This window comes from Benincasa hispida, chromosome 9 (genome assembly GCF_027475165.1).
Source record: "Benincasa hispida cultivar pf3 chromosome 9, pf3_genome.v1.1, whole genome shotgun sequence".
Lineage (NCBI taxonomy): Eukaryota > Viridiplantae > Streptophyta > Magnoliopsida > Cucurbitales > Cucurbitaceae > Benincasa > Benincasa hispida.
Window position 1 is genome coordinate 95,761,320 of NC_143486.1, and position 19,125 is coordinate 95,780,444.

General features: G+C 32.7%; 1 protein-coding gene across 1 annotated transcript; it reads left to right on the forward strand.

Moving 5' to 3' along the window:
* Positions 1-2,980: 2,980 nt before the first annotated feature.
* Positions 2,981-12,874, forward strand: LOC120087170 (P-loop containing nucleoside triphosphate hydrolases superfamily protein). The gene is made up of 9 exons (XM_090318260.1): positions 2,981-4,086; positions 5,149-5,363; positions 5,851-6,001; positions 7,610-7,801; positions 8,291-8,453; positions 8,589-8,833; positions 9,700-9,879; positions 10,141-10,263; positions 12,293-12,874. The coding sequence occupies exons 1-9, from the start codon at positions 3,661-3,663 to the stop codon at positions 12,599-12,601; spliced, it is 2,004 nt and encodes a 667-aa protein (XP_090174386.1). The 5' UTR covers positions 2,981-3,660; the 3' UTR covers positions 12,602-12,874.
* The last annotated feature ends 6,251 nt before the right edge of the window (positions 12,875-19,125 follow it).

Consider the following 19,125-nt stretch of genomic DNA (forward strand, 5'->3'; position numbering starts at 1 on the left):
GGAGAAGATTGCAGCTGGAGATCGAGCTTTGAAAAAGTTCTATAAAGGTATGTCATGAAACTTACTTGTTTCTGCAAGAGCATGCTTTATATTTTGCCAAAATTAATGAATTAGAGTGCTTAATAATCCTTGTTGCTACAACTGTTGTTGATACAATCCTACATTCCCTAACAATGACATGTTAATTGTTAAATATTAAGGATTGTCAAATCAAATCATATCAATATTTTATTTTTAATACTTCTCATAAGTATTAAAATATGAAATAGTATCTTGAATTCTGAATCACAATCACAAATTAAGAGAGAAAACTAAACATGATTAATAAGGAAGTTAATAAATAGTTGGTTTTTTATTTGTACTTAAAAATTATTATTTATAACGATAATGATTTATAACTAAATATAACTTTTACCTAGTAGCAAATACTAAATAGTACTAACTATTAAATATAATGATTTTTCTAAGAATTTTAATAAATAAATATAATTTTAAAAAAAGGAAAATGAAAAATCGACCAAACCGATCGATCAACCGACCGATCGCCCGATTGTGTTTCTGCTCAGTCGACGGTCGGGACCGATTTGGTTAGATTTTGAACCCATTTTGGTCAGTTCAGCATCGGTTTGGTCGAAAAACCGACCCCGACCGGCCGATGATCACCCTTACTATTGATACACGATTGAAAATTACTATTTTATTAAGTGTTAAAAAAATCATAAAATTATTTTTTTAAAAAATATATTTTTTCCTCTAGTTATTCCAAACACGCCCAATTTGTCAAGAATTTCAGGTGTTTATAGGTTTAGTATCGACATAAGGGATTGAAGATTGATTGATACCTTAAGCAGACACGAGTGGGGGGATTGAGAGGCCATCAAGGTATCTTCATTAGTCTATAAATTTTAATAAGCAACAGTTTAGTTTGTGTACCTAACGATTTGTAACGATTTGTTCTTATCATGAAAAATACTATTAAAATCAATTTAATGAAATTTCTTACCCTTGTAGATTAAACTAGTAAGGGTCAATGTTTATAAATTATAAATACTAAGTTGTTATTGTCTGGCTTGATAATGTATCTACGGTTTCTAGTTCCCTATTTATCGTTCCTTATTGCCTATTTCTCATTTTTTTTTAAAACTACTACTACTAATATGTTTGGTAATTATTTATGTTTTTTTTAATTGTTTTTTGAAAAAATAAATAAAAATAAAAACTTGTTAGATACCTATTATAGTTTACAGTTTCTTGTACTTTTTCTATCTTTTTTTTCCTCTTGGTTTTATAGTTTAAGTATAATTTAGTTATACAATAAAAAAAATATATATAACTTGCATTAAAATAGATAAAGAACAATATCAAAACTTTACATTATCTAATACAAATAAGTTTAGATGTAAAATCAATAACAATAATACATTAATTGTTTCTATCATTTATACATTGTCCAAATTTGATATGCAACGTTGTTTATTAGTAGAGTCATTCGGCTTAAATAATGTCAGACTTAAATCAAATTTTGTAATAATATTTTTATAAATATTACTATTACAAAATATTAAAATGAGGTTAAATGTAAAAGTTTATATATCGTAAAATTTCAACCAATTCTAAGTATACTAAAAATTAAAACAATACATAAATATAAAATAATAATAAAAAGAATAGAAGATTTACATGTTATTTTTCACAGGAATTGAGCGCAATACATATTGGTTGGGTTAAAAAAAACATACACAACAAGGTAAAAAGTAATTTTGTTTTATAATAATGAACATATAAGTATATAAATAGAAAGATAAAAAACCTCTAAACAGGATCATGAATTGTTTCAAACAAATCACTTTCTTAAGAATCTAAAATATGAAATATGAAATGAAAATGTTATCAAATGGACTCAATCGAATCAAAATTGATGTTGTTTTCTATGATAGAAATTAAATTGTTATAAATTAACAAATACAGATACTAAATCATTACATCATAAAGTTCAAGAATTAAATTATTACAATTTTGAAAATATATTATTAAATCATTACAAATCCGAGCTTAGGGGCTAAATCACCGGTTCTTAATTTAATAAATAATGTCTCGTTTGGTAATCGTTTTGTTCTTTGTTTTGTTTTTAAATATTAAGCTTATGGAAACTATTTTCACCCCAAATTTCTTTATTTACTTTTTACCAATTGTTTAAAAATTCAAGTCAAATTTTGATAATTAAAAAAAAAAAGTAACTTTAAAGAAGTTGTCTTTATTTTTTAAATTTGATTAAGAATTCAACAATTGTATTTCAGAAAAATGCAAATTATTGTAAGAAATTTAGATAAAATAGACTTTATTTTCAATAACAAAAACAAAAAATCAAATGGTTATCAAATAATGTCTAAATCGTTAGCTCAATTAGCACAAATAAATATTAATTACCATTTGAATCACCCACCCATTGTACTAAAAAGAAGTGATTTTTAATGGATAAAATAATAAAATTGAGTAAGATAGAAAAAAAATATACAAAAAATACACTATTGAGACTTGTGAGAGACTAATATGAACATAGCTTAATTGAAATGTACTATCGACTTGAGATCTAAAGTTTGATTCTCCATTCCACTTGTAAAGTAAATAAATAAAAGAAAAGGAGAAAGAAAAAAAGAGAGGCTAAATTATTAAGAAAAATGCCCTAGAACTTTGTATTTTATATAAAAAAAACACTTCTTAACTTTTAAAAGTTTCAAAAACACTCTTAAACGTTCAAAAAGAGTTAAGATATTCTCTTTATCATTGATTTTGGATGGAGACGGATAGTGTTTTGTTTTTTAAAAGTATACTTACTATTAGTACATTAACAAAAACCATTAATATATCATTACAAAAATACCTCTAAATTTTCCAAAGTGTCATCAATATTCATACTTTAAAAAAGAAAAGTGTCTTTACCGCTTATTTATATTCCATCTCCTCCCTCTTCAATTTTCCCAATCTTTTCCTACTTCAACCTATAACCTAACATACTTCTCTATTTCCTCTCTTTTACCTCCTCTCTCTCCTTCACGTTTTGGCAATATTGTATGTTAACGGTCGAGTCTTTAGCCAAATACGTTTTTTTTTTCAAACTTTATTTGGCAATTTATCATTTATGCGAGCTATAAAGCCTAAGGGAGATTTGAAATTTGAGATTTTAAACTAAATTCGAAGATTTGGTTTATATTTGGTTGATGAGAAAACTGGAATTGGATAAATGAGAGTATCAACCCATATAATTTATTTTAAAATTAAATTTGTCCAACTCAAGGTAATTTCAATTAGATTGATCATTATATTAATACAACTTTTGAAATTAGGTATTAATAGGTTTAATTTATATATTAAACATTTTTTAAAAAAATTATTTTTAAATGTAGAAGAATTTTTGAAATCTTTGAAAGCACGAGAGGGAGGGGAAAAAAAGAGAGGCTGGAAATTATTTCAATCAGATGCCTGAAAAGTGAAAGGCAGTATCGAAATTTACACAAGGAAAACTAGAAAGAAACCCCACCAATCATTCTTCAACCTATTTGAACGTGCCAGTGGCGAATGACAATCTGAAGAACTATTGAAATACTTTCCGAGGGAAGTTGAAATCCAGAGTAAGGTTTCAACTTTTCCCGCCATTAACAGATGCTTAGCTTTACACAGTTTAACCATCTTCTTCTTCTTCCTCCAACAACCCAATTCAAATGCCAACCTCCTTTTCCCAAACTTCAGCCCCAACCCCACTTCTCCCTTCAACTATTTCCTCAAACATCATCGATTTCTCAGTTTCTCGCCAATCGGGCATCTGGGTATCGAGAATTATGTTTGTGCTCTTCGAATTCCCCCGGATTTTCTCTCTCTGATGAGGATTTCGATGATGAATTGGACCGATTGTTGGTGCTTTTACCTGAAGAAATGCGGCGTAGAATAAGGGAGCATGAGGAGTCTCACCAACTTATTGAAGTGGTCTTGGATTTGGGTCGGAAACCACTGGCTCGATTTCCTACTGGGGATTTCGTGCTCTCGGATTCACAAGTAACTGTTGATGATCTACGGCATGCTACTTCCAAAGTATGTTCAGCTCTTCGTTCACGATCTTTTGTTTGTTTATTTATTTCGATAAGATTGCCCACGTCCCGTTTGATTGTTTGTCCGGGAAGTTAAAAGTTCAATACAATTATAATATAACATCCCAATACCTATATTGCTTGAACTTTCCCCATTTTTGTTCTAAAGCTGGTTGTAAATGGAGACCATGTGGATAGCGTTTATCTAACTTGGGTGCCAGAAATCTCTCGACTCTCGGCCAGTATTCGGTTAATAAGATTGGGAAATTAGGAGTGTTCTGTTCAATTCATGTCTGTAGTATGAAAATCTCGACTGGTTTGCATTGGAGGAAAGTTGTATTTGAGGAGATGAAGGCCTTGAGGATTATTGGAACTTGGAAATTTCTAACTGTACCCCCGGAGTAATTGGTGGAAGGTCAGTTGGTAACTGGGTATTAAAGTTCAAATAGGATGGTCGGTTCATTGATTGATGCTAGGTTTATCAACTCAATGTAAAAAATACAGTTTTGCATCATGGATGACTTAGACTCCACGTTAAACCACCACCCAAATTTCAAGAAAAGATGGAATTGACTACGTATGCCAATTGAAAATTTTACCTATACTAATATGTGTACACGTTATTCTTAATAGAGTCTATTGAATATGATTGTAGTGCAAATGAAGACTTCATTTACTAACTGTTGTGATGTATCTCCTTTACCATAACCAGTTCTATTTCGGAAACATGCATGTTGCTGTATCAAAATATCTATTTTATGTCCAGTAAGTTGAAACCTATGAACGAAACCAACTAAATATATTCTCCCTCTTGGACTAACAGAGTAGAGCAAAGCGGATCACACTGTATTCATCAACCATGAGAGAAAGTAGCAATTTAACTGAAAAAGATCAATGTGTATATATAAAAAAAAAAAAAAAAAGACTTGTCTAGGATTCAAATCCCCCACCTCTTAACCCTGTAAAAGGATAAAATGTTAAACTCATATGGTTGAGTCAGTTAAAGTAGAAGTCTTAATCACTTAAAAGCAAAAACCATGTGAAGATCTTTGTAAATCCATTGCAGGTTGGTGACTTTGGCATTGACAACAGAGCCGGCATTAGTAGAACATTGCATCGGATTAGTGCCATCAGGAATCGGAAGGGTGTAATTATTGGTCTAACTTGTCGCGTGGGCCGAGCTATATCAGGAAGTGCTATCTTGCTGAGGGATTTGATTCAAGATGGGTCCTCTTTGTTGCTCATTGGGCCTCCAGGGGTGGGAAAAACCACAATTATCAGGTTAGTAAATTTTTAGTTTTGTACATAATCTCTTAAAGTCCAAGAGATTTTGAAAAAGGAAATACTGTAGTTTGTGGATATCTATTTCTAGTTGACAGAAACAGAGTTCCTTATAAATATTCAGACAGTTTAAACTAGAGATAATTCATGATTTTTTTCTGAGAAAATCCTTGGTTGGATTTAGCTAGGAATGGGTAAATATTTCAAAATTTCAAATATTTTCGAGATATGCACTTTTTTATAAGTTATATTACTTCTGCTATCTTAGAAGATAAATTACTTCCTACACTCCTAGAGGGGCATGGGCAATTTAAACATTGTCAGCCTGTGCATTTACCAGTGGCTACAGTAGCCTGAGCCCCCACTGACTAGAATATTTTTGTTTTGATTATCTTTCTGGCACGTCAGTGTTTCATCTCAACTCTGTGGGAACTTCAAAGTCTCCAATTAATCAATTTGGGAGTAATTCTTTGTGACATTTTCGCAGGGAGATAGCTAGGATACTTGCTAATGATTTCAAGAAGCGTGTAATGATCGTGGACACCTCGAATGAGATTGGTGGCGATGGTGATATACCTCATGCAGGAATTGGTAATGCTCGTCGAATGCAAGTTCCAGACTCTGATATGCAACATAAGGTATGATGTGAAACTCAATTACTACAATTGTCTGTGTGAATCAACAAGACTTCCTTTCTAGATACTTCCTTCGACCGAGCGATGCTGGTTTTTGGGTAAGTTATGGCGATGGTGGTTTTTGTGTTCTACAGAAATAAGGCTCTCAGACTTGACGGTTTCACGATAACCTTTTAATAGGATAATTGGGAAGATTTAAAGGAGGATATCTAGAATGTCTTTGGCAAGTTTCGTTGGCAAGTTTGGTGAGAGGGAAATTATAGATTCAGCCATGAATGAAACTTATGTTTGCTCGATTCTCAAAAAAGATTAAGCCAACAAAGTAAAAGAATTCATTGCTTCATGCCAATACGCTATGTGACCAGTCTGTATTAGATAATTGCAAAAACTTTGCTGATAGACTTGAGAAGGTGCTCCTTGGTACTATTTCCAATTTCCAAGGAACCTTTAATGCAGGTAGGCAAGTTTTAGATGAAGTGTTGACTGAAAACGAAGCAATTAAGGACTATAGGAAGAGAAGAAAAATAAGGCGTGATCTTCAAGATAGATTTTTAGAATCCTAATTTTCGAGGGTTTCTCTTGTTGATCTTTCTCCCAAATCCTTTGCTTTTATCAGGGAATTTTTTTTCTTTTCCTCCCTCTCTAAAAGGTTAAAATATCTAAGGAAGTGAAGTTCTTTGCATGACAAGTTTTGCATGGGAGAGTGAATGTCTAGGACCATATCCAGCAACATTGTGTTACGGCCACAATAGTATGTTCTTTTGTAGATGGCATGAGAAAGATCTAGATCACTGATTCCCTTTCTAGTTCTTTAGCTTGTTTGGGATTGTTGTTGCGCGTAACAAGGGCTATCGCTCTATGATTGAGATCCTTATGAACTTCCCTTTCTGGATAAGGGTAGAGTGTTGTAGCAGACTTGTTCTTTTGCTATTTTGTGAAGAGTTTGTGTTGAGATTAATATTAGACTTTTTAGAGGTGTTAAGAGATTTTTGGAAGAGGTGTGGGAAGGCGTGAGATTTATTGCTTCCATGTGGGCATCCATTAATTGAACTTTTTGTAATGACCATCTTGGCCTCATTCTTTGGGTTGAAGCCTACTCGTGTAGGTAGTTTGAGGTCTCTTTTTGTGTGCCTGTTTTTTGTATGCCCTTGTACATTCTTTCACTTTTCTCGATGAATGTTAAACTTGGACCAAAACCTAATCAGTTTGACAATTTGCAACTTGTTGGGTATTTTTTACTTTCGGAGTGGTCCATTTCTTTGGCCAGGAAAAGGTCATGGTGAAACATGAAGGTCCTTCATTAGCCCAAATATCGTGTATTTGGGTGTGTCAAAAACAAGTTGCACAGACTCTACTAGGAGATGGTATGTTTATACACGATCTGGTTAAGATAAATCAAAAGATAATTGAAGCTTGATGGGATGTACATTTTTCTTGAATTTATACCCACAATATGGACGCTTTCTGGTAACCCAGCAAAATTTCATTCGTGCAATTGATTCATATTTTTCACTTCCTATGCGGTTATATGTTTGGGTAAAGTAATGAGTTTATTAGAATTTCATCCATCTTATTCTGTTTATTGATCTCTTACATTTTTCTCTTTATCAGGTTTTAATTGAAGCAGTTGAAAACCACATGCCTCAAGTAATTATTATAGATGAAATAAGCACAAAACTTGAAGCCATGGCTGCGAGCACCATAGCCCAACGTGGAATTCAGTTAGTCGCAACTGCTCATGGAGTTACAATTGAAAATCTGATCATGAATCCTTTACTGGAGATGCTTGTTGGAGGAATACAGGTGATCTGTTCTTACCTCACGAGTAATGGAAATTTTAACAATTGTTTAAGAATGGACTGTTGCACAAGATATAGATTTGAAATGGAATCTAGACTCCAATTTCCTGTCATAAAGCCCGGAGTTTCTAAAATTTATTTTTGTTCTCAGTGCATCAGACCTATCTACTTATGTCCCTTATTGTTGGTGGTTGAGTGTTATTTCCCTCTTAGAACTCAAGGACATAGTTGTATAAGCTATAGAACAGATCTGTTCAAGTAAGGTCGTGAGTGTTATTTCCCTCTTAATTAGTTGATTTCTCTAATTGTTAATGGGGGTTCTTTACTGCCGAAGCTTCATGTGTAGCATGAGAGGGAAAATAGTATATTGGGAAAAAAGGTTCACTTAATTTTATGACATTGTGAACTTTAGTCTTCGATATTTCTTTAGAACTTATAGCTTTTTTCAGTTTTCAGTCCATTCAGTTGGCAATAAAATCAAATCATTTTATAGAGTGTAACTCTTGGGGATGAGGAGGCAAGCCGGAGACGTGTTCAAAAGACTGTGCTGGAAAGAAAAGGACCTTCAACATTTGCTTGTGGGGTAGAAATCGTATCGAAGACTGAGTTGAGAGTCCATCGTAGCCTTGAAGCAACCGTTGACGCCGTTCTTTGTGGTAAATAATTGTTATTGTTTCTTAAATTCCATATCTTTTAAAATTATTTTTATTTTCTTTCAACTTCAAATAATCTGGAACTTTGAAGCAGCATGCAGCTACCACTTTCAGCTCATTATCACTTCTTTTTTGAAGGTCGTTTTCCTAACGTTGAAGTCCGAAAGATAAATTCTACAGAAGAGAAAGAAACTATACAAAGTGATACTTTCATATCCACTTTCTCCCAGAATAAGGATGAAGCTCCAGTTGGTGTATCTGATACGTATTATGAGAAAAGTGGTCAGGAGCCCAGTGAGATATCATTTGAGGTCCTTCCAACTGCAGGAGAATCATCTGAAGAAGATGAAGGAAAGATTCCCCTTTATCTGTTTGTCTATGGGGTAAGATACGATCTTTCAACTTTGACAAATGAATCCAATGAACATTTTTTCATGCTTAGAATTAATGCTAAAAGTTTATCTGAGATTTGATTATCTTTGATATTATCTGGCCAATTGTAAGTACAAAGTTGTTTGTGCTTGTTATTCTTAGTATTTCTGCTAGATTTCTATCATGTTTCTTCAAATGTTGCATCAATTTGATATTTTACGAGTGAAAAATACCTTTAGTCTCAAGTAACAATTTAGTTTTTGAACTTTAGTATGTTATGATATAAGATTTTAAATTTTATTTATAACAATTTAAGTCCTTAAGCAGTATGTAACGATTTAATCATGGATTTTGAAATTTGAAACAATGTAATCATTATGGTGAAAATTATTATTCAGATTCAATGAGTTTTCTTATATTAAATTGATTAGAGAACAAATATGTATATCAATAACAAATGCTAAGTCGTTTTCATAATAAAAAATTTGACACTTAATTTTGATTAGATTTTTTACAGTAGGGATTAAAGTGTAATAGATTTTAAGACTAAATTGTTGCATACTAAAATTCAAAGATTAAATTGTTACAAATTTAAAAGTACGAGGATTAAATTGTTAGTCATGTTAAGAGACAAAAAGTGTGTAACCCTGCTTTTATTTCTCAAATCTTTCTGTTTGGAACCGTGAATTCTATAGGTTCAATATAGATTAAACATCTCTGTATTTCGTTACTGAGTTGTGGAACAGGTTACACCATGTATTATCACGTGTCAGCATATCTGTAACATTTTAAATTCCACCAGTAAGATATCGCATATTTTTAGGGTTTAGGGAATAGCTGTTGGTTGTGGAACTTATTACATGTGCAGTTATTCTAGGTATTGGAAGCAAGTGTGATCCAAGGATTCAAGCAGTTAAGGATGAATGATGTGGCCATCCATTTTACTGATAATATCAGTGAAGCAGATGCCCTTTTTGCCTTGCAGTCAAAGCTTAAAAAGAATGCTGGGATTCAAGCTGCTGCAAAATCTCACGACATACCCATTTACGTGATTAAGGTATTGACATTTCCAGATTTACAAGCCCGAAAGGGTATTAATATCGTCAGCGAGGTTGGAAGTTCAAATCTCCGCAGTAATTGACATGTATTTCTTTCTTTGAAGTTGGAAGTTCAAATTTCCATACACTTTTGTTGCATTAAAAAGAAAAAAGGATTGAAAAGCTACAAATCACTTATCATCTTTCTCGTTCTTTTCAATCCTTTCAAACAAGTTGCCATCTTTCTCATAGTCTACTCTTCCATTTTTTTTCCCTTGTAGACTGGTTCACTAGTGCACATCACAAGGGCCTTAAGGGCACTAATTATTGACCAGGAAGACGAGGGAGAAGATTTTGAATCATTGGGCAGGATAAGATCCTCGGAGAAGATTGATGCTTTGGAGGTATGTCTGATCTATTTTCTTTTAAATGGGCATAGTACACACTTGGTCCGTTTAATTTGAGGTTTATTTTTATGTCCTAATAATTCTGAAACCGACTATTTAGACTGTTTGATAACTATTTTGTTTTTAATTTTCTGTTTCTAAAAGTTATGCTTGTTTCTGTTTCTAAAAGTTATGCTTGTTTCATTACCGGTTTTTTGGTAAGCTCTACATCTCTCCTAAAAAACAGTTGAATTCTTAAGCTAAATTTTAAAAATAAAATCAAGTTTTAGAAAACTACGGCTTCGTTTAGTAGCTATTAGGTTTTTGGTTTTTAGTTTTTGAAAAATAAGCCTATAAACATTTCTTTAACCTCTAAATTTGTTACTTAGTCTTATACTTTCTACCAATGTTTTCAAAAACCAAGCCAAGGTTTGAAAATAGTAGGCCTCATTTGGTAACCATTTCGTTTTATGTTTTTGATTTTTTGAAAATTAAGCCTATTTCCACATTTATTATAATGATTTGCATCTTTTTTAAGTATAATGGTTGAATTCTTAGTCAAATTCAAAATCCAAAAACAACTTTTTCAAAGCTGCTTTTTTAGTTTTCAAATTTTGGTTTAGTTTTTTAAACTATTGGTAAAAAGTAGATAACAAATGAAGAAATTTGGAGGTGAAAGTAGTGTTTATGACCTTAATTTTTAAAAACAAAAACAAAAAATCAAATGGTTACCGAACGGGGCCGTAGTTTTTATACATTTATTTTTGAAATTTGGAATTTAGCTAAGAAATTAACTCTTATACTCAAGAAAGATGAAAACCATTGTAAGAAACGGTGAGAAAATAAACTTAGTTTTCAAAACAAAAAACCAAGATCCTGTTTGATAACCATTTGGTTGTCTAAATTTCTTCATTTGTTATATACTTCTTACTAATAGTTTAAAAAACCAAGCGAAATTTTGAAAACTAAAAAAAGTAGTTTTTAAAAACTTGTATTTGTTTTTGGAATTTGATTAAGAATTCAACCATTGTACTTAAGAAAGATGCAAAACATTGTAAGAAATGGAGGGGAAATATGCTTAATTTTCAAAAACCAAAAATAAAAAAACGAAATGGTTATCAAAAAGAGCCCAAATCATTACCAAACACGGCCTACATTTTTTAGTTTTCAAATTTTGTTTTGGTGACTAAAAACGTTTTGAACAAGTTGGTAAACTATAAGTGGAAGTAGCGTTTATATGTTAATTTTTTTAAAAAAAAACCAAAAAACAAAATGGTTATTTAATGGGTCTAAACTATTATAGTTCATAATAAATAACTGCTTTTTTAGCTCGGATGAATTCTTAGCTTGCTGCCAAAGTAAGCTTACTTCAATGATAATTGGCATATAGGCTCCCTTCCTAGAGGTCGAAGGTTCGATTATCCATTTCTGCAATTGTTGTACTCAAGAAAAATCTTAGCTTGCTAGCTGCTGCCATTGACTCCGACGAGAAAATTCTGCGACAGTTGAATTATAACTTGACATTACATGACTACTACTCTTCTTTTTTTTTTTAATTTTTTAATTTTATTTTATAAATTGTCTATATTATTTTTGTTTATTAAGCTTTTAGTTGGTTTATTTACATATATGTCACCATCCCTCTCTATTCTTTGCCGGTTTGCCCCCTTCCTCCCCCAATTTGTCTGTCCCCTTCTTCTCAAACTGTGTGGGAGCTGTTTTTCTTTTTTCTTTTTTTTTTTCCTTAAAAAAAAAAACAGTTCTTTTGGTGGCTGGTTAAAGATTTATGTTAGGTTGTTATGTTCTTGAGAGCATTATTTTCAATTCCCATGCTACAATTGAAAAACAAAAAACAAACATCCCAAAGCAGAAACCTGTTCCAATCATTTTTTGCTGAAGTTGATTTCTCTTGTACTGTTTTCCGGTTATCCTTTTGATGGATGAGTTCAGTTCACTACACCATAGCACTTGCAGTTCTTTTATTGGATATAGTCTGTTCTATGAAAACACAAACTTCACTTCTGTAAATTGCTTTGCTTCCTCACAGGAAGCCAGAGTGGCCATTGAGCAGATAGTTATTCCAAGAGAAGAGTCTGTTGAGCTCCTCCCTAGGCCACCCCACATCCTGTCTCTTCAGATGGACCTTATTCGGAAGTATCATCTACAGTCGGAGAGGATCGGCATGGAGACGAACGCTCGTCTCCGAATCTTACCCTTGATTACTAATGTGGGTGAGAACACGAAAACGCTAGGAAAAGCAAATCCTACTACCGATCTCGATGACTTCGTTGGTTCCAATGGTGACATAAATGGAACTCTCTATAGTGTGGACAGGTTACCTTTACTTCCTGAATAGCTTTTAGATGGCTAAATTAAGATTAGCCTGTATCATGATTTCAAAAAAAAAAAAAAAAAAAAAGGGATAAGCCTGCATCAAACATGTAAATAATAGGTTACAACTACAATTGAACGTGTTAGCATTATTCTCATAACCTTGATTTTCATGATTAAATTTCTTTTGATGTTGAAGCTTTGGCTTTGTAGTTGTAATGTAATTACGAGTAATAAAAACCACCTTGTGTTGACTGGGAGGTCAATTAAAGGGTAGTGTAAGTAGTAAGAGCTTCAAGAGTATGAGTTCATGTCATTGACCACTTTGAATCTAATATTTTACAAATGGCCTTAGCAACCGTATGTTACTAGAATAATATAGTTGTCTAGTGAGAATAATTGAGGTATACATAAGTTGGTTCAAACACTCGTGAATCTATAAAAAAGGCTAAATCATAAAAAATGTTCTTAAACTTTATATTTTGGATAAAAAATGCTTATAAACTTTCAAAAGTTAAAAAAAAGTATCCTTAAACTTTAAAAAAGAGTTAAAAAAATGTTCTTGCCGATAGTTTTGGATTAAAATTTTGTTTAAAAAATACCTTTAAACTTAAAAAATAAAAAATAAAAAAACATCTTCACAATAAAAATCGTTAATATCTCCTTGCAAAAATAATTTTAAAATTATATAAAAAAAAGTCTAAAATACTCATACGGTTAATATAGTGATTAATTTGTTTAAAGTTTTCTTAAGTTCAAAAAATCCAATTCTAAAACAAATTATATAGATATTTTCATTTTTTTTTTCATGTAGATATTTTATTTTTCTCTTAATTTTTCAATATTTAGCTTACACTAATTTTCTCAACAACAAAAAATTAAGTTAAATCATTAAATCACTCAAAATTTCAAAATTGAAATCTCCCATTTAAACATGTCAAAATGGTAAATAGCCAAATAAAAAAAATGTATTTGGCTATTAACACATACACTTAACTGCTAACGGATAACTTTGTTAAAACATTTAAGTCTTAAAATTCTTTGGTGCTTCTTTTATTCTATTTTTTCTTATTCTAGTCCATATACCTGAGCCGAAGTGTGCAATTTTATTTATTTACTCTTTTTATATAAATAAATGTTAATAAAAATTGGAGTAAAAGGCTATTGAAGTAAGGATGGGAGAAAAAAATAAGGAAAATACAGAAGTAAGATGGTATTAACAATTTTTGTTCATATAACAGTAAGGATATTTTTGAATTTTTTTTTTTTTTTTTTTTTTTTTAAGTTAAGGATATTTTTGTAACCTAAGCTTAGAAGTATTTTTTACACAAAACACTAACGATTTCCATCCAGAACTAATGGTAAGAGTATTTTTTAACTCATTTTGGAAGTTTAAGGGTATTTATGAAACTTTTAAAAGTTTAGGAATACTTTTTGTTGGGAGAAAATGGAATATATAAACTGAATACACTAGAAAATTGATTACACCTTAACTAGAAAATAGTACACTCAATGTATAGTATTCAAACTCAAATTTAAGCCAAATGATGTAACAAGGCTTAGATATGGAAATAATCAAAGACTTGAAAGAACCTTAAAACCTTTGGAGACTCAAAATGTAGTCGAGACACGCTTTTAATAAGCATTGTCCTGAAGACAATTATTCGCTCTGCACGGGTTGCAAGGGGAGTACAGTGATCGTCTCAGCAGGATACAACGACTAACTCTGGTAGAACTACAACCTTGAACTACTCGTATCTGGCAGAACTCTTGGATACTTACTTTCAACTTAACTTAAGAACAAAATAAAGAAATAAAGGAAAAAAAAAAAAAAAAAGAGAGAGAAAACTTTTCAATCTGGAATGAGATGCGACAAATGAAGAACCAAGTTGCTATTCTAGCAACTTAATAACCCTCCAAATTACAAAATAAAATCAAATAAATATAAACATTGAAACATTTGTCAATTTAACTCAATTGAGTTGTTACTTGACAAAAATCAAACATAACTCACTCAAATTGAAGAAACTACAAATTTGACTTTCATACATGTTAAATTTGTGCATGAAACATCATGTCAATTTTAAGTTTCAGTTCAATTTGAAAGTTTCTAAACAATGAATTTATTCTACACAATTAAATCCACTTTTATATTTCAATATTCAATTGTTTCACTTTCTTTCACTATATATATCCAACAATCCCCCACATGAAAGAAAGTGAGAAAAATAAAATAAACCCGTTGAGAGCAAACAGACAAGCTATGCATCAGAAGAGGTGTCTTCTGGACTTGAACCTTCCTTAAAGAATATCCATCAATTTTAGTGAAGGAATAATGAGACTAAGCTCTGAACCTATCCTTCTCATCGGTGAATTGAGACAATAGATATCATACACAACTCATCTTGTATTTTTGAGTTATATACGTTTGTGCCCATTTTGGTCCTGGACAAAAAATTCTGAATTCATAAGAGCTTTAGAGAACATAAGCCATTTGAAAAGTTTTCATAGAAGCGACCCCATTTCTGAAGGAATGGACAACCCCAACAACTTTTGCTCTCACATAGGTGATGTCGATTAAGAGTATTATGTCATTACTCCTCTTGTAAAATAAGATATCAATATAACCTTAACATCAACAGGCTACATACTCTAGAACAACATAGAAATGGAAAGAAATTATAAGTTTCTTAATGTGTCAACTATGAATTATCTAACTAGTTTGCCTATTAAACCTAGATTTTGGGATCTCCATTCAACTAGGTTAGATTACCACCAGATAACTCATTCAATAAGCTTTAGCCCAATTTCCGTCGATGTATATGTGACTTGCTCTCTTAACAATCCTTTTGTTAAAGAATCTGCAATATTCTCTTTTGATTTCACATAACCAATGAAAATTATTCCATTAGAGAGCAATTGCCTTATCAAATTATGCCTACGCCTAATATGTCGTGACTTTCCGTTATAGACATTATTCTTGGCTCTCATAGAAGTTGCTAAATTGTCACAATAAATACATATTGCACTTACAGGCTTTGGCAACAATGAAATATCTTCAAAAAAAAAAAATTTGAAGCCACTCAACTTCTTCTTCTGTTTTATCAAGAACTATAAACTCTAATTCTATAGTAGAAGTGCTACGTATGTTTTGAAGATTTTCATGATACAACTGCTCCACCTAAGGTAAAAATGTACCCACTAGTCGATTTAGTTTTCATGTCATTAGAGATTCAATTAGCATCATTAAATCCTTCAAATACATGTGGATACCTTGTATAATGCAATCCATAGGCTAGAATGTACTTCAAGTATCTTAGAACTCTAACTAACGCATATCAATGATCGTGCCCATGATTGCTGGTGTATATTGCTAACCTTCCTACTTAATAAACAATATCAGGTATTGTACAATTCATTATGTACATTAAGCTACCAATAACTCTAGAATATTATAGAGAAGACACACCTTCATCATTTTTTTTTCTTCAACTTATAATTTGGATCAATGGAGTAACTGTTGAGATTGGTGTCCTAATTCTCCCGGAGTCTCGTTGTTTGTAATTATACACATTGTTTTATGAATAAAATAATTATTATTTCATTCTGGTATTTACTCATATCCAATAAACAAAGCTTCATGGTTATCTTATGTAAACTTAAGCATGTATATGTGATATACAAGTGGATCATGCCTTGAGTGATAACCTAAATAGGTCTGTAGTATAAGAATTAAGGTGGGATACCTGATCCTAGTGACACTACAGATACAGCTCACTTTGTAGAGGTTTGCAAGTGTTGTAAACTACTACAGATGGTAGATCCTGACCATTCATGTGGAGACATGCGAACAGGGGTGTCCTATACAAAGAGTTTGTATAAGACCGGACCACGAGATGACTAGACTCTGTATATAACGTCGTTGATACTAAAGACTTACATCTCACCTAAATAACCATAGGTGACACGATCTCAATCCTGAGTGTTCTGAGAACTCCTGCCTTTGAGGGCGGTTCTTTGATTAGTATGGGTGAGAGTGACCCGATTGCCAACTCAATATGCCTTCCTTTTTGGGGACTTGTCTGATTTGGGAGCTAGGAACTCAATTACACAATATGGAATTCACTTCTTCCCCGAAGCAGGGGTAAGTAGATAGATTGCTCCCTTAAGGGCTAATTCCGGAGCTTGAACATAGTGGCCACAACTTCTCTTTGGAAGAGAGGACTCAGTCATAGTGGGACAATGACTTATGTTCATTAGAAGATTTAGTGGTACTTAAGGAGTTAGATGTAACTACAAGGGCATAACGGTTATTGGTCGAGTTGTACTTACGAGCAATCTGTGAAGGGTTGTCACACTATTATTGGTTAAAATGGACACATAATATATTTGTGGTAAGGAGAGTTCAGCTGTCGATCTTTAGTGGAGTGCTTGACAGTTAACGGATGGTTGATCCCGTGACTAAAGAGTTTAGTTAGTTATTCACATATTGTTGGAGCTTCGAGCTACAGGTCCATAAGGTCCCTTTGGTAGCTCAATGGGTTCAAGTTGAGAGTGGTGTTGATTTTAAATGTTCAAATTAACAAGAGGTAATTCGATTATATATGATATGATCGATATAGTGTATGAGATACATCAAGTGGAGGATTAATGTAAATGAGATTTATATAAGTGTCATGGATTAGAAAAAAAAGCTATGGTTTATATGTTTCATAAGATGAAATATTAAAACTATGGGTTATAATATATTATGGTAAGTTAGTTATCATTTATATTTATAATAATATTAATTATTGGATAATTATCTATTTTTCTCTAATAACCAATTGAGTCGGAGGTTATTGGTGGTTTCATGGTAACCGTGAGATAAAAGGAAAAATGTTTTCCTATTTTTAGTAAGGATTTACAAAATTGTTAATTTGAATTTTTCATTCTTGAAAAATACTCAAGGAGAAGTTGTCAAGTAAATCAGTTACTCAACGATAGCTTGGAGTTAGCTAAACAATCGTGGAATGTTCTTACTGTTAGGGTTGATACCCTAAAGTCTCGTGTCCTGTAGTTTGTAAATAGTTTATATGAACGCTTGTGTTGTATAATATGATATTTACTTCACATCTTGTATTTTTGCTCAGTTGTTTGCTTTACCACAAACTAATAAACATAAAATTCCTGGTTATCTGTATGTGACTCAAGCATGTATGTGATGACATACAAGTGGATCATATCTTGAGTGATAACCAAAATGGTCTATAGTATATAGATATAGGAGGGAAACCTTGTCCTAGTAACTCTACGGATACGACCCGCTTTGTGGAATGGTCACAAGTGTTGTGACTTATCACAGATGGTCTGATCCTGATCATTCATGTTGGGGACATGCGAACGGGGACGTCCTATACAAAGAGTTTGTATAAGACTTGACCACGAAGTGTGATGACATGCAGAAATGCATGTCATCTTAGGCCTTTTATTTAGAATTATGAAGGCTGTTGAGCAGAACATGCGACAATTATGTTAGGAATTCACGAGAAAATGAGTTTGCGGCATTCAGCATTGAGAATCTCGGCTAACCTATTATTATGTGTTATTATGCGTTCAATTGTCTATTTTGTAGCTAATGCAGGAAGTGGACACAAATGCGGAAGCCGGGCTACTGCATAGATGACCGCATGCGGAGAAACTCTCCATCGCAAGGGCGAATGCATACGATCAACACATGGGTGTTGCGGTGATCAGTCGCATACGTCCATCGCTTAGGAGTTGCAATCATCAAGCGATTGCGGTCATCATGTAAAGTTGCAGTATTAAGCGAATACGGTCACTATACGATTGCGGCTACACAATAACGCATAATAGAGGGATCAACGCAAGGTTGGTAGAATAGATGCATCTCTCGGGAAAATCAATGTTGAAATTTCACCTACCACGCCATTAGCAGCAGAGATTCAGAAAAAGACTAACGTGTCGTGAATGTCAGAATCAGAGCAGTCCATTAATGTTGTCGGCGATCAAGTTCTATATATAGAAGTCGATGAGCAGAAATTCAGGTCATCCAGGGTCTTTCACCTGAGGCTCGCCTTAGTGCGGATCCCTGTGATTCAGACTAACGCGTGAGAAAGAAGCTTGAGAGTTCTTCATCTCCTTCATCCATTTCGAGTGACGACCGAAGCCTTCAATTAGAGCTAGATCTCGAGAGAGTCAGTTCCACCGCCGGCAGCCTTGACACACATCTACTGAAAGCAAGACATTGCTTCCAGTTGGTCATTTCATTTTCTCTTCTTTTCTTATATTGTATTGTATCACATTTTGGGATTAAGGAATTAATACATTATGTGTTCAATGAATTTCTATGTCTCCTTCGATTCCATCTCCATCTTCTTTACTTAGCATCCTTAACTTTCATTGCATCACTTAGTGAGATTGCTAAAGTATCGCATACTTAGTCATGTGAATTAGAGATATGAAGCATGTAGCAAACCACCGAGAGGTGTGCGTTGTGTGAGTGTGTGAGAAAACCTTATTTGCTTAGTGCGAAGCTGTAGCAACGCT